This window comes from Typopeltis vanoorti, chromosome 22 (assembly GCF_054136105.1).
Source record: "Typopeltis vanoorti isolate ZY-2024b chromosome 22, IOZ_Tvanoo_1.0, whole genome shotgun sequence".
Taxonomy (NCBI): Eukaryota; Metazoa; Arthropoda; class Arachnida; order Uropygi; family Thelyphonidae; genus Typopeltis; species Typopeltis vanoorti.
Genome location: NC_143570.1, coordinates 22,851,395 through 22,868,893, shown reverse-complemented (window position 1 = coordinate 22,868,893; position 17,499 = coordinate 22,851,395). Strand labels below are relative to the sequence as shown.

The following is a 17,499-nucleotide window of genomic DNA, read 5'->3' as shown; positions in this document are numbered from 1 at the left end:
AATTTGCATTCATTTTATATGATAATTTTGATTAACCATCCTAATGTTAACAATAATGGTGGCATAAAAATCCCAAGAATTTGGATGGCACATATTCAGCCCACTTAGTTCAAGTTTTCCAGCAATCCCTGATTTTAGAACTCTAAGCAATTATTTCAGCTTTCATTGGCCACCATCCATGCTGTTTTGTCATCTCTCTTGCTTAATTTATTTTTGTAACGAAATAGATAATAATAATAACAGAACTCTAGCGTTGATGTAGTAAGATTTTTTTCCCCCCACCACAGGTCAGGCCAATAGTTTTGAAGGTTGACCAAATCAATGTAACTTTAGCATACCATGTAGATTGTAATGCAGCTTGTCTCTTTGTATATATGTATATACTCCAGATGATGACCTTAAAGTGAAATTCGAATGAGTGATTATTTTGGTTTATATTAAACTGAAGTTTAACTCTAAAACAGTAGTTGTTTCCATAATTTTTATGATGAAGAATTATGTAAATTTTGGATTTTGAAAGAACTGAGAATAAAGAAAAGGAACAAAAGCCTGTTATATATATATATTGTATGCTATAGTTCACCCACCGATTAGAGATCCTTCGACACTTCTGCGCATCTCAGAAAAAGGAGAATCCATTCCGATAATAGGGTAATCAGTCCGTATAGTGGGATGAGTTCTTTATTATTACCGGTCGAAAAATTAACTTCTCTTTTATGATTATTGTAGTTAACTATGTTGCTTGTATAACAGTTGGAAAATTTTACCTATAAAGCACGTGATTTTGCGTGTTGGCGACCAATTCGGACGTCTTTTATTTCTTTCTCCCCTTCGGCATGAATCGACTATTCTTGGAAAGATGCGAAGCAGGGACCTACAAGCAGTGGGCAAACTATAGCAAAATACATGATGGGTGCTGGCCATTTTGTTAAAACATCATCAGATGTGGATAGCCAAATGAGCGAGCTGCATCTTTTTTTTTTTTTTTTTTCTGGTGAAATGTATTAGAGAAGTTGGGCTGGAATGGGAGTACTGGGGAGTAATTTATTTTGTTGAATTGCCATGAGGGGGACAGCAAATAGGATCATTTCATGTTTATGGAACATTAGGTGGTTCTTATTGTTAATTATTCCAAACAGTGCTGAAAGTTTATTTTTCACCTGGTCAGAGTATAATAAATTTAGTTTAATCCTTTATCCAAGTGTGAGCAAACAAAGTTTGCGCCTGAAAGTATCTTCAGGAACTGGCCTACGTAGAACAACCAACAGATAACGACCCCTCCCCTCATACTAACACCAACATGGAAGTTAAAATCACAACCTTAAACACTAACGGACTACACAACCCCTTTGCGCAAAGCGCTGTCTGGAGGCTAATGTTAACACACAAAATCAATATCCTCCTGATATAAGAAACCCATTTCTATAAGCACTGGGACGTGGAGAACTTCTCAAGAAGCTATCCGGTCACCAGCTACTGGTGCTTCGGGGATGCTCACTCGTGAGGGGTGGGGATACTAATTCGCCCCCCAATTGCGGGGGGGGGGGGTTCTTCAACGTCCAAAAAGACGCCACAGGACGTCTAGTAACGGTGGACTGGAAGTACGGTGGCCGTACCATCCGACTTGCTGCAGTTTACGCCCTGAACAATCCATACCACAGAATTGGTCTCTTCTCTGCCCTTGAAAACTATCTCCTGGGAGCAGAACACCTAATAGTTGCAGGAGACTGGAACTGTGTGGAAGACACACATCTAGACAAAATCGGTGGGAATGCAAACACCGGAACTGGCAGCATTGACGCTTTAAAACGATGCTGTATAAATTTTGATCTCGTCGATATCTGGAGGCGGAATAACCCCTCCAAAGTAGAAACTACGTGGTGCTGCGGCTAGATAGCGACAAGACTAGACAGGGTGTACGTGTCCCAAAACTTGGAACAATATGCTCAGAGGATACGTCACACCTCAGTGCACAACATGACAACCGACCACTAAATGGTCATACTCAAAATCACGCTCCCAGAGGTTATGGAAACAGCCAGAGGTCCTTGGAGGCTTCCTCCCACCTTTCCCAGTCTTTTTAGCGACCAGCTACAGAACCTCTGTGACAGATGGACAAACACCAACTGGGACTGGGAAAACTGGCTGAGCTTCAAGTGGCAGGCTAGGGAACTGTTCCAAAAATGTGGGCGCGAAAGGGCCTACCAACAATGCAAACGGCTGAGGGATCTCTACAGGGAACTCGGCTGTTACCGGACAAACGAACGGAGCGGAGTTCCCTGCAGACATCTTATCAGGCAAGTAGAAATAGAGCTGCAGCAAGAGCGGCAGAGTAGAGTCGAGGACCTCGATTTTCGAACGAGATTCTATCTCAGAAATTTGGAAACACCTTCCGCTGCATTCTACAACCAACAACGGGTGGCGGCTAATGACGAGAAAACGATTTACCAGATCGAAGAGAAGGGCCAGATTCTACACTCAACCCACGAAATACTCTGTCACTTTCATCAGCAGTATATCGGCATCTTCTCTGACCAGCAGGGCACAGATGACTTCAGTGAGTGGGACGCAACACGTTTTCCCGATCATCTTAGTGCCCTGCATGACAGGCCGATAACTGCAGCCGAAATAAAGGCTACATGCAAAATGATGAAAACAAAGAAGACCCCAGGGCCAGACGGACTGGGGATAGAATTCTATAGATCTATCTGGGAATTTGCAGTGGCAGCATTAATAAAGATCTTTAACGAATTCCTCACTTCGGGAAACATCCCCGAGGAATTCGTTAAGAGCTATACCATATTTATCCCCAAGAAAGACCGAGATCGGACTTTGTCGAATAACTGGCGTCCAATCTCCTTAACCAATTTAGACTATAAGATCTTTGCAAAAATTATCTGCACACGCCTTAAGGGCGGTATCGAAAATATAATAACAAGCTCACAGGTCTACGGGATCCCCGGTAGATCTATGGAACTCAATCTCTTCTTGTTAAGAGACTTGATCAGACTGGCTAAGGAAAAAAAATACCCCCTGTCACTTCTCTCCACCGACCTGGAGAAAGCATTTGACAGCGTCAACCACAGGTACTTTGCAGAACATCCTCCAAAAAACAGGCGTGGGCCCGAGACTTCGGCGTACAATTAAAAACATGTACACGGAAGCCACAACCCAACTATCTATTAATGGGTTTCTGACAGAACCAATCCGCATAAAGAGAGGGGTTAGGCAAGGCTGCCTGCGAAGCCCCCTCCTCTTCTCCCTAGTATTAGAACCCCTAATCAAAAGAATTGATAACACCCCCACAATTAATGGTATTCCACTGCCCCAAGTTTCCAGACAATGCAAAATAGTAGCATATGTGGACGATGTAGTGGCCACACTCATAGATTCTGAGTCCATCTATATCTATCTGCACATGCTGCAAAAGTTCAGCATAGCCAGTGGTCTTCGTGTTAACGCACAAAAAATTAAAATCAAAAATTTTGGAAATTTCCATAGCACTGGACTTCCCTACGGTTTAACGCTACAGACATAGCCCCTAACAATACTAGGTGTGCCTTTTTCAGACACCCTAGCACTACCAATCCAAAAATTGCAGGAGACAAGCAGGGACAGGATAAGGCTGTTCAAACCAACCTTTTTCTCCTTTTATGGCAGAGCGACAGTAATAAGAACAATCGTCACCCCAATGCTGATGCACACTGTCAACATCACAGGCATCACACTGTCACAAGAAAATAAATTATCAAAAGAACTCATTGATTTCTTCTGGAATGGGAGAAAACACGAAGTAAAGAAAGAACACCTACAACTCAAACAGGAAGAAGGGGGGTTACGCTCTGCCCGATCACAAAAGTTTGCTACAAGCAAACACGTTCAAAACCGTACGGAAGGCCTTAAACTCCAACCACATTTCTGGCCTGCTAATTAGATACTTTATAGGACTTTTCCTCCCCCTCTTTGGGATCACGGACTATGCTGGACCCCGCTCAAGGGGGGTGCCCAAGTGGTACTGTACATTAGTTAAATTGATCACAACACTCAGAGACAGAGGAATAGCAATCCTCACACACAAACCCAAAGCAGTATACTGGGATTTCTTCCAACTTTCCAGGCGTGATACACCCAATCTCAGGACAAATAATGAAATTCTCTTCAGAAATATCAAAAACAGCTGGGGACAGCCTTTTCATCGAGATATAGCCTGGAGAATAGCCTACGGGCGGCTCCCGGTGAAACAGGTGAAATCCCGGTATGTACCTAGCCCGTGCGACCCCTACTGCGATGTCTACTGGGATGTGGAAACGGTGGACCATTTCTTTTATTTTTGCCCACCAGCCCAAAGCATCTGGTGGAGATGCAGCACAGCATTGGGAATCCCCATGCTGACAGTAGAAGAGGTCGTACGGCTACAATTCCCCCCACCAGTCCAAAAAACCCAAAAGTTCACTATCTTCCTAATCAACGTGTTAAAATATCACATTTGGAAGGTACGGAAAAAATCCCAGGTACGAGACGCAAATTTAATGTATGCAAGAATAAGGAAAGGTTTCTTTTTCTACCTACCCAAATTTCTTGCACAAGAAAGGCACTTACTAGGAGATTTAAAATTTATGAATCAATACTGCAAACCACCGACAATATGCTTTCTTATACAGGGACGCATCAAGCCCTGTATATCTCTTTAGAACCCACAAAACCCCACCAACCCCTTCCCCCCCGCCCAAGGAAAGAGAATAACCACTCTATCTTCCCTAGCCACAAAGCTTTCGCTGGCACGGTTTCTTTTACTCCAAATAAGGAGGGTAGAGCTGAGAACTCGGGCTGCGAAGGCTTACAGCGAGGCGGTGCCACTCCTCGTGAGTGGCATCTCCCGGGCCAGTCTCTACCCCATTCTAATTCCCAATGGTACCAGGTCTATAAGTCCCTATTCATTTCAACTCACCGGACCTTAAGTCCTGTTATTTTATTATTTAAATTTTTTTAAATTTAAATAATAAAATTTATATTTTAAATGTATTCAAAAAAAAAAAAAAAAAAATCCTTTTTTTTTTATTTTCTCTCTCCGGACCTTAAGTTCGACCTCTATGATCAATTCATATATTTAACCCGGACCATAAGTCCTCAGTTTCTCAATAACAGCAGTAAAATTTAATTACCCGGAATACAAATAAGGATATTATATTTAGTAACACAAAAAGATCCTCTAAGTAAATTATTAATTTGGATAAAATCATATGCGAACCCTAGACAAAAGTCTATGTTTAACCTTTTTTTTTTCTGAACAGATAAATGGAGATTATGTGTTACAGACCAATTAGCCTAATACAGCTAAACAGGTTGACTGAGGCCTCTTTTACCTCCTACTATCCTACTATACTACACAATAAGTCCTTTAATGAATTTCAAAAGGTGCCTTGTTTTTCCCATTGTGATCAACTATCGATGATTATTGACAGCAGCATTCTTAAATAATTACCTAGAACAAGTGATGACACACGTGACTAAGTATTTTGCATATATGCTGTGTAAGTGACATTTATGTATATCTGCAATAAAGGTTTCTAATTCAGTGGCCCATATGTGTAGCTTCACCACAGATACTTGTGGCTTCTCCTGGGTTAGGATGAACAAAAAATACAATAAAGGCTAACATGAACCATAACATTATGAAGTACATAAAACCATGTAAGAACTGTTGCAGTATAAGTTGAAAGGAACCATGTGGAATGTAGGAGCTGGCATGAGTTATGTATTGTTGAGTAATGTGTGCAGATAGTTTTGGCTGAAAAGTTAAGTCTGACATGCAGAAATATCTAATAAGTGATTTCAAAATATGACACAGGTTCAGTCCTATGGAATAACAACAACAATAATTTTATAAATAATCATTTCAATTAATCCTATGTCAGTATCATAGGATAATGTCATACATATTTACCTAAGGTGCCTGAACAAGCACTATCTAGTGCTTAATGCAAAATGCACATTCTTTTGTAAATGTAGTCTTAAAAAGTATATGATTAGACTATCCATCAAATAGTAATACAACCAATATACTGAAAGGAGCACTATGGAGAATCTGATCGACAATGGCAATGTATTTCTGATATAAGAGGGATATTTTCTTTACTAGGTTAATTATCCAAATTAGATTTGGAAAAATAAGTGTTAAGAAGTGAAATATACTAGACTATTACTAAATTCTTGTTGCAGATATTCTGATTTTCTAAAGTCAAAACACCCTAATAGTGAGGTCATCTTTCTTGGGACTTCAGCATCTACAACTCAAACTGGCCTCCCTTCTTCAATCAAGCAAGCAGGTATGCTGAGATATTTGCCACTAGTAATGACCTTTGTCAGTCTGGCTAGCTGAGTAGTTAGTGCATCTGCTCTCTCCAGGATTTGAACCAAGGCTGTGAGTTCAAATCCTGCCATGGGTATGTATGTTTGTGATTGTCTTTAGATGGAAGATGAATTTCATTGCCCCAGTGTGAGACCACTGGCCACCTTCTTGGATGTCTGAAGTGGAAAGAGTTCCACATTTGGTCTCTGGCACGATTTCCAGACTATGCAAAAAATAAATAAAAAAATAATAAAAATATATAAAAATTAATGGAACAGAATTAAAAAAATCCATAGGCCCACTTATGGTACTGATGTACTATAAGCTTACAACCTTTTGTGAGTGGGAATCATATTTAAAAAAAAACACAAAAAAACTAACACAGATTATCAATCTCCCTACCAGAATACTTGACAACCCCAATCTGCCAACACACTTGATCTTTTTCAAACAAACCCCCCTTGCAAATATACTGTGGATGTCAGTTCTCCTCTTGGTAAGTCAGATAACAACCTCATACATCTCCTTTGCCATGTAACAATCTTCATGCACAGGCATTACTCTTCTGTTTAAATTTCTGTATTGATGATCCCACTCTATCAACAAATATTCGCTCCATGTCACTGATTACCAAGGGTTCAGTTTCTGTTTTCCACCAGAAAGAAATTCAAACAATCCTTAATAACCTGAACCCAAGAGTATCCCAGCATTCTGTACTTTCAACCACTCTCTTTCAAAAGTATATAAATGACCTGCTCCCACAGACTTCAAATCCAATTTGCAGCTTTGCAGATGATATGTTCCATTTCTCCTTTTTTTCATTTGACAAACCTTGAAGTGATCAATTGTTAGAAATCTCAAGATCCACTATGCCAAATGCCCTAAACTCCGATCTCCTAGCTACATTTCACTGGGGTATGGACAACCTTACAGATTTCTATGCCATCAAAACTCAATCTTGTTTGATTTCTTGCAAGAAAGCTCTAACTTTCAATAATACCTAGATATCAAAACACAATCAGATTTCTCTTCTTGGATTGACCTATGCCTTCAATCTTTCCTGGCACAAATACATTTCAACCATAGCTTCTACAGCTGCCATAAAACTTGGTGTACTTTCCACAACTAACACCTGTACAGCTATTAATTCTGTACATATTCCAAATCTGCCCAACCTTGAAATATTGCACACATATTTGGGGTGGTGCACCAAAATCCTCTCTAAGACTGCTTGATTATATCCAGAAGAAAGAAATCTAGTTAGTGAATGATCCTTCTCCCATAGATCCACTTTAATTCTCTCCCATAGATGTTCAGTTTCAGCCTTATGCCTGTTCTATAGATACTTTCATGGACAGTGCTCTGCTGAATTGTCACTATTATTCCTCTACTTTCCTCCAAAATCATAAGAACAAGATCTGTTGCTAACAAATGCACTTTTATGGCCCAGCTTTAACCTTGATGAACTAACTTCTCTTTCATTGCCTCTACTTCTGTTTTTTGGAACAGCCTCCCTCAAAGAATACAACCTTCAGCTTAAAAATAAATGTAAACCGATTCCTCCTTTCTTTTTATCCTCTTGTCCACACATAGCACTGATTTGTGACCTTCTGTGTTTAGGTCAGATTAAAAGATTTGAGGGGTGTATAAGGATATGCTAGACTGATATTTCTGGAGTGCTACACTGAATTTTATTCATTTTATTTTTTCAAGACATACAGTTGGTCAATTCACCAGCTGCATGAACCAAGTGATATATTGCTAAGGAAATGCTCACTCATTTGCGACCCTCAAGGACATATAACTTTTCGCGGTAGTTCTTGTATTTCCCATCCAATACAAGATTGAATGGGAAATTGGCAATCACTAATTGGCAGGCTTTCAAGTTGTGAAAAAACTGGCTGGTGAATCCTTCTCTCTAGTTTTTATTTATTTATTTATTTATTTATTTTTTTGTGAGGAACAAGGTGAATTTTCTTTTCAGGGATGGGTAGGTTTGCTTCCATTCTGTCGAGAAGATGCCAGATGACTAGTAAACTTGAATAAGTAATACAGGATGGGTTTTAATTCTTAAATACAAATTTTGAGCAGAGTTGGGAGGGGGGGGGAACAGAAATTGATAAGTATTCTGTTCCATCTGGAACAGGGTACTTATTAGTATCCTGATTAAATAGAATTTTTTCCAATCTTTTTTTGCAAAAGATCAGAAGAGGATTGAGCTGTTCATGGTATCGTGGCTGTGATTTTCTTATATTAGGATTGGAGAATGTCAAGTGATACAAGGCTTGGAGAAGAAGAAGATGGAACATCAAGCTATAACCCTTACTTTTGTAGTGTCACCATCTGGATATGAGAGAGGTGGAATAATGGAAGGGCAGAAATTGTGCCCATTAGCCTTAGTGAAGGACCAAAATCCTTGATTACTGCTAGACCAGGAAGCCAAGTCTTCTGCATTTGCCCTTTCAAAGTATGATTTAAATTAATGATCTTCCCACAGATTGAACTTTAATGTAGGCTGGGCTTAAACTATAGTTTTTAAGAAATTACATAAATCATTTATATCTTTATATCTTGGACTGCTTTGACAATCGGAGAACAAATGCCTGGACAGATGATAGGGGGAGTTTATGTGGAGTGAAGGACAAAAGCCCTAATTTCAGCAAAAATAATTTTGATTTTAAAGTCAGAGCAGATGCTTGAATCAGAAGAACAGAAACAATAACAGATCATGGAAAACAGGTACAGAAATTACAGAGTTCATTCTCATTGGTATTGTTATAGTGCCAAAGGAAATATGACAAGGTAATGGTCAGGGTTACCAAGAGCAGAGATAACATCTGTAATATATTTGGATTTCTTAACCAGCTTTTCCTCCATGAAAAGATTATCTGTATTCTAGTTTTCCTGTTTTCCATGGTTGATATAGGAACAATTTGTGTTAGATCATAACTCATAGCAAATACTTTCGTATCATCTCATCTCTTCTAATTCAAATTGTGAAGTTAGGAGAATGAAAAACCAGTCCATATTATGAATACTGAAGTCTTCAAGGGGAAAAAATTCCACTGTTTGGATAATGAGACTATAGCAAATCAATCTTTTCAGAAGTAAGGAAATTTTAAGCTACAGTAGATCATAAAGAGGAGATCATTCAAGGTTTATCAATCTCTCTGGCATGATTTGTCATATGCACATGTACTGCTATTCTTATGAAGGATTCACATCAAAATGTAGTCTGGATGGTTAAGATGGATGGAGAGAGTAGTTGTTGTGGTTGCCAGCTGAAGTTCCATGAAAAATAACAGATCAGGTTTTCATGTATGCAAGTGGAGCACATCATCATCACTGAGGACACAAATGTTGGTGAAGCATATGTGGAAGTTGAGAGAGAAATACTTATGAACATGACTCCCACATAGGGCAAGTCCAGTCTCCTGTCCATATGTGAACTGACAGTATCCTCTGCATTCTCTTCAAGCATGGTCTGCCAAAGTAAGTGGCAGCAGGATTATTTGCTAGCTAGCTGAAGACCTACTGATGTGTTACCACTAGTTTTGGTCCTGCATTCTGTCTAGTAGTCATGTGATGGAACTGCTGTACTCTGAAATGGAGAAGAACCTGGCTTCCCTAGTTATGGTGTGTTGAACATGTCCATGAAGGGTGTCACCCATGCTGAATTTTGAAGGGAAAAGGTGTGTGGGTGTGGGGAACAGATATCAGAAACCCTACCAAACATGGAAATAACCACTTCAGGCTTCCAATAAGCAAGGAAGTGGTATTTCACTGAGTGATGAACATCATCTACCACTTGGGTATCTAGTCAATTTTTAAGGAGGGTTACAAGAAGTTCGTAACAATGTCAGTTTTTTGGAAAGATTAAAAGCTCACAGCTTGAGCACATTTATAATTTTCACCAGCAGACTTACCATTTTGATAGTGCAAGGTTTGAAATTCAAAGTGCAGAAATGTCATGCTGAGTACCTGTATTAACTCTGATGAGATAGGGATCTTGTTTCTAGTGGTGATAGATGACAGAGACCTGAAGTTCAGGAGAGACACTGAAAAAAATCATTAAGAACTACATAATGTACTGCTGCTATAATCAGGAGGAGCCCCCCCCCCCCACACACACAGGACAGTTTGTTTCTATTTTATAAAGGCATGATCAGACCAGACATCCAGACAGGAAGGGAAAGGTTCTTGTTTCTGTTTTACAAAGTGTTGATCAGGCTATATCTAGACTAGTTTTTGTTGTGATGAAGAAACTCTGGAAAGTAGTCTAGAGATGATTTAACAATATGAAGATGAGTTACCAATAGAAGTTCTGAAAGCAGATGGTATACCAGTTATTAAGTACATATGTTAAGTTTATACATCATGCCTAAGACAGAAGAGAATACCAAAGAATTGGAACAGTGTTATCCTTATTATAGTGTTTAAAAAGGGAGACAGATAAGATATTAAAAATTACCACTCAATCAGTCTCCTTTCAGAGTCTCCATAGCTCAGTCAGTATAGATGAAGCCCTTTGGTCGGAAAGACCTGGGTTCGATTCCCATCTACGACGTGAGGAACCTTTATCTGGTCTCCTTCGACTAAAGGTGAGTTAGCCAGTCTCATACTTAGTTTTTTTTCACCTGAAAACTCAGGTATTTCGTCTCTCACAGCAGGCAAATTGGCCTGTGAACATGCACAGATCTACAGTCATAAAATACATACTTAATCCTTCACTACGAGGACTCAACCTGTCCTAAGGGACGTTCGAGAAATGGGTGAACCCTTACATGAATAAATAAATAAAAGTATGTCGAAAAATAGCAGGTAAAGGTTCCTCACATCATGGATGGGAATTGAACTCAGGTCTTTCCAACCTAAGGGCTTTGTCTATACTGACTGAGCTATGGAGGCTCTGAAAGGAGACTGATTGAGTAGTAATTTTTAATATTTTCTCTGTCTCCCTTTTCATCTTTTTTTCCAAATCCTGCTTGTCCTGGAGGTTGGCAACAATATAGAATATTTTACAAAAACCATTAGCAACAGAATACAAAACAATCTAGATTTTTGCCAACCTCCTAAACAAGCAGGACTCAGAAAAAATTACAACACCAGTGATCATATATATGTAATAAGATAAATAATTGAAAAGACAAAGGAATACCAAAAATCCTTAGAACTAGCATTTGATTCAATTTCAACATTAACTGTTTTAGAAGTCCTTAAAAATCAAGAAACTGAATGAAACTTACTGATATACTTAGTTATATATATATAAAAATTCAACTGCATCTTTAAAATCAGAAACAGATATGAAATTTTCTATATATAAAAAAAAGGAATTTAGACAGGGAGATTCCATTTCACTTAAATTATTTACAGTAGCCCTAGAAAAATTTTTTAAAAACCTGGATTGTAAAAAATAGAATTATGGTAAATGGGAAAGAGCTAAATCACCTACAATTTCCTAATGACATTGTTCTTTTAGGAAACTCTGCAGAAAAACTTCAACAAATAATGTATAATAAATAATAAAAATAATGTATAATAAATATATTACCAAAAAGCCAGCAGAAATGGGACACCAAGAAATTTATAGAGTAACCTTTTATGCTTACCTAAGACAAAAGATCACAGTAGAGGGTGACTGTAAAGAAGAAATTATATGTAGAATTCAACTTGGTTGAATAGTCTTTGAACATCCTAACCTACCTTAAAAAAATATATTAGACAGTTGAATATTTTTCTTTTAAGACATGACACATGGAAGTGAAACATGGACTTTGACTAAAAAACAGACCAACAAGTTGAGGATTACCCAGAGGAAAATGGAAAGATCATTACTCAGTATTACCATTCTAGATAGAAAGTGCAATACTTGGATCAAAGCTCAACTAGGATGAGAGACATTATAACAGCCATTGAAAGATCCAAATAACAATGGGCAGGTAATACTGTAAGAAGTAACACTCAAAAATGTACAATGTTAATATCAGAATGGTATCCTAGAGAGAGAAAGAGAGCTACAGGAAGACCAAAGAGATGGTGGGAGAATGAGATTAAAGAGATGGCAGGAATCTGTGGTATATAAAAGCTCAAGATAGGAATGAATGGAGGACTTTTGGTGAGCCCTTCATCCAGCAGTGGACAGAAAATGACTGATGATGAGGAGGAGGAAGAGGTTCTTGGAATGTTGATTAAGAGAAGAGATTGAGAAAGTGTAAACTGCAAAGCTTGGTAAACAAGCAGAGGAGAGATGATATAACAGAGACAATCAACAATATTTTATGACATTAATGTGTCATCTTCCTTCAACCTATTAGTCTCAATGCTAAGTCATGGACAAATAATTTGGTTTCATAGAAATCAAGTTACTTGGTTATCCTATCTACAAAGTCTGTGTGTCTGAAAACAGAATACATCATCTGGCTGGTCTGTGCTAAATTTCAGAATGAAAAACTGAAATTTTGAGGGGGAAAAAACAAAAGTGAGTTAACTGATCTCATATGAAGGTGACAACTGTCATATGAGACTATTTAACTTACACTTGGTTGAAAAGCTCTTATAAAGATTCTATATATATCCTAGACAGGATTTGAATCCAATCTTTTCAATCTAAGGTTATCATTGTTATTAAATGAGCTATGAAGGCTTTCGAGATTAATATAGAAGGAATTATTCATAAAATAAGGGAAAGAGAAAAGGTGATGAGGAGTAAGTTTGTTATATGGTAACTGAGCTGAATGCATTGCTGGAAAGGTGCTATATATGTGGAAAGTGTAAATCAGCTTAGAGTACAACATGGAATGTGTTAGTGGTCAAGAGAGAATCTTTTGCAATTAGTTTACTTTACTGATTTTGTGGAGGACTGTTAATCATAATAATAGCAATTCACAAAAAACTCAAAGAAATTTATAGCTATTTAGAATAAAGCTAAAATATCCATATTTTGCCATCTTCCTGAACTTGTACACCCAGTACCCCGTGCTAGTGTTTTGCATTTGTGAATTTTTAAGTAAAAAGATTAAAAAAAAAAAAATCAGCTAATGCCTTTTTATTCCTGTATATAAGGAGTAGGTGAGGCCGTTTAGCCCTATCTATCTAACTATCTAAAAGATAGCCATGTAATTAAAATTTACTATTAATCCTAAAACCATAACTTAAAAGTTAATTTGACTTATCACTTAAAACCTAAGTGAAAAATAACAAAAAATCGTCATACTAATGTACTTATGTACTTAGGAGATATACATAGAATTATTAATGAATTTTTTAATAACTGGTTGGTCAAAATTTCTCTGGAGCGATACAGTAGCTGGTTGAGAATTTGGAATAATAAAATGCTGAATAAAAATGAGTTTCTTGTAAATGATGTTTTAAAAGGACTAAGATGGTGATGTTTGCTAAATAATCATTGATGACAATGGACAGAGAGAAACATTTTTCTTGTTCTTTCTTACCTGTTTCAATTTCTATCAAATATTGGAAGTAAAACAAGATTTTTTTTTAAGATTTAAAGTTTATATTTTTATAATTACCATCATTCTCATAAACTTTGACAACCTGGGTGGATACTGCACTCAATACAGGAGCTGAGCCAGTTAGAGAAATCACATCTATAAGATGAAGAAATTCAGGTGATGTAGCAATGGAAACAATCTCAGACATCAGAGGTCTCTCTTGTGGCTGTTGAGACCAGCAGAGTGTCATCAAGTCTAAAATATAACTTGGATAAAGTGTTTCCTAAAATTCAACAAAACAATAATCTTATAATTTGTTTCTAACTTACATACAAAAAAATATGAGTGGTTGAAATTTGGCTTAAAATTTCAATGACTGAATACCAGCAAACTATGTTACTTGTTTTTTCATATTAGGCAATTTTTTACCAAGTTAACCTACCAACTCTATGCATGCATACACTTGTCTTACAGATACAGAAGTACCAGAATTCCTACAACATAGAATTCTAAAGAACAGATTTACAGCTACCAGAAATGTATACCTGTTCTGCCTTATATCTGTCAAACTACTTGTATAATGGAGACACGTATTTGGATTGTAAAGAGAGGAATGACAGTGGGGAATCCAGGATCTCTCAACTTAAGAGAGCTGTGTATTGTGATACTGTCATTGATAGTAAGTATCTTTACATTGTTGTGAAGAATGATGATCCCTCTCTTGATATTTTTTCCTAAATGCTTTAACTTCATTGTTATCAAAATGAAATAATATTATACAATATTTATTACATAATCATCTAAAAATCTAAACACATTAACCTCTTAACATCCCAGAAGACTGGAGCCAGATTTCTTGGCTCTGATGGTGAGAAATTCATGAAATGTGATCATGCTTGCCATATGTATAGTGATAGACCTAGACTTTATTACATATCATAATCTAATCAAGTCAAGAAAATGCATTCTCTCTCTCTCTCTTTAAGCATTTTAAAGATGACATGCTTAAAGAGAGAATGAAATACTTATATTTCATTAAAATGCATGTGAAATCTTTAATTTTCATGTGCTTTTTAATGAAATATAAGTATTTTTCCAAAAGCAAAGTACTCATGAATGACTGTCTTTACTGCTGATGTGTACTTCTTGAGATATTTTACACCCAAAACTCTGGGAAATTTCTGGAATAAGCAACATAATGAGGTTAGACAATGCTCATTGAACTACAAGTATGCTCTGAATATCACTTGATCTTAAGCCTTTCTTTTAAAATGAAATTTCAAATGCACCTTCCTGTTATAGAGCTTATTATATAATTATATATTATATAATTATATATTATATTATTATTAAACTCTATATTATATATAGAGCTTTTTGTTACAGAGTTTATCTTATGGAATGATGTCAATTAATATATAAATGACATTTATCACTCTTTATGAAAAACAGTGACAATTCAGAATCAAATTTAAACTATCCTTGTAATCTAAAAACATACTGAGTTTTATCATTTATTTTTTTAAATTGTAAATTGAAACATTTAAGGCACTTATGAAGAAAGTAATAATCACATTGATTTAACTTTTGAAAACAGAATTGCAGCAAGGTTTTATCATGGATTCTGTCTATTGATTAGATTTCATTCTACTTAACATATGTCATGTTCTTGTGGAATGTTGAATGGTTTGATTTCTGTATTACAGAAATCACTATTAAATTATTATCCACCAGAAATTATGCTTTCAAAAAATTAGGAAACATTATATGATCTTTTTATCACTTTGGGCATCTGTGAGTAAGCTACTATAAACTAGTGCTCCAGCATTTTATCACTACTTCAAGAGTTTCCCATACAAATTAAACATCAAACAGATATCTTAACAGTGGGTACTAAGGAGCCAATAACTTCAGCACAACCTGTGAGTACTTTTAGTGCATTAAATCAGTTATATTTCGATCTAAAAATCAGCCACATGCAACTGCCCACCATGCCTACCATATAAAGCAAAGATGGCAGCAACAAAAGCCAATGACGAACAAGCACCTCGTGTCTCGCCAGCATAGTGCCATCGATTGCTGACAAATCCACAAAGTGCCACAGCTGTAAAATTGATATCAGTGATAAAAAAAGGGTATAATGTGTGAGTTCTATTGCCACTGGATACATGCTTCCTGTGCGAAAATGGACTAGTCGGTGCATAAGATATATATCGACCTTAAACAGCCCTATTTCTGTTCATTGTGCCTCCCATTTGTAAAACAGCTCCTGAACTTAGGCAAACGAATTGAAAACCTTGAACAGCACATCAATGCTATGAATGAAACTCTTTCTTCCAAAATACAAAAAGAAACCAAGTTCAAATCAACTGACGATCAGCACTGCAACACAAGTTCACCCTTCCCGTGAAAGAACTCTATGACCTAATCATATCGACAGTGCACGATGGAGGCCATAATCAAAAAATTCGATGCCGTTATTTTCAACTTTCAAAGAAAAACAGAAAAACACTAAAAGAAGACATCACCCAATTAGCAGAAGAATGCAACATCGATTCTAAAAATATCATCAGGTGCCATCATTTCGGACCCATAAATAAAAGAAAGAATGGAACGAATTTTCCATGCCTCATAAAAGTGACTCGCAACATGTCAGCAAGCACATCAAAACTAATAACAGCGATCAACAACAAGTTCAAAGATATTGTCCCCAATAGCGCATATGTGCTCAACCAGATTTAACATTTGCACAAGAACGTCAGCCTTGAAGACAACTTGCAGAAAAACATCAAAATGGTGACTACAGTTTGATCATCAACTATAGACAAGTTAAATTTGGTGCAAAACCAAATGATGCCACTAGCAGTCACCATAGTGACCAATATGCAGGCACTGCGTAGGAAATGTGCAGGACCCCTGCGGTCAAACATATGACTCACAAACCCTATATATCCACTTCACTAACACCCGTGACCTAAACTCCAACCTTAATAGTGTCCACTACCACCACCTTCAGTCAACCAAACCCCACCTACTCCTTCTGGCAGAAACCCAAATCTCACCTACCCCCACTACTATTCATCTCAACCTCCCAAACTAAACACTGTTTAACTCCTTTTGACCCAAGGGGGAAGCATCTATGCATACATCTGCTCTCACATACCTTGCCAGAGAGCACCCAACTTTGACCTTCTTTGGATGAAAATATCCCTTCCCAACTCAGTCAAATTCATATGCTGTCTCTATCACTCCCCTAATGCAACCAACCGCTCTGAGCTCTTTAATTTCCTCTCCTTAAAAATTGACTTTCTCTAGTCCCACTTTCTCAAAAGCAAAATCATCCTCCTAAGAGATTTCAATGTCCACAACACCAACTGCCTTTCCTCCTCCAGCTGTATAGATCTTGCAGGCAGAGATGCTAAAACATTCGCCATCACTAATGACCTTACACAACTAGTTCAGATGCCAACCAGAATACCTGATAACCCACACCACTCTCTAAATACCCTAGACCTCTTCCTAACCAATGACCCTTCCAAATACACAGTGAACGTAGAGAGCCCGCTAGGCAATTCTAACTACAACCTAGTGCTCATCTCCTTCCCATGCAACAACGCTTACACAGCCACTCCCATACAAGAGTAGTTTGGCATTATAACAGTGCCAAGTGGGACAGCTTCCGCAACTTTTATGCCT

General features: G+C 37.4%; 1 protein-coding gene across 2 annotated transcripts in view; it reads right to left on the bottom strand.

Moving 5' to 3' along the window:
* LOC150094209 (leucine-rich repeat serine/threonine-protein kinase 1-like) overlaps positions 1-17,499 on the bottom strand; it is an 803,235-nt gene that overhangs the window by 128,057 nt on the left and 657,679 nt on the right. For both annotated transcript variants that reach the window (XM_090412317.1, XM_090412318.1), the window contains exon 28: positions 13,882-14,086. In XM_090412317.1, the coding sequence (XP_090268443.1) occupies positions 13,882-14,086 (205 nt within the window). The remainder of the gene's footprint in view (positions 1-13,881; positions 14,087-17,499) is intronic.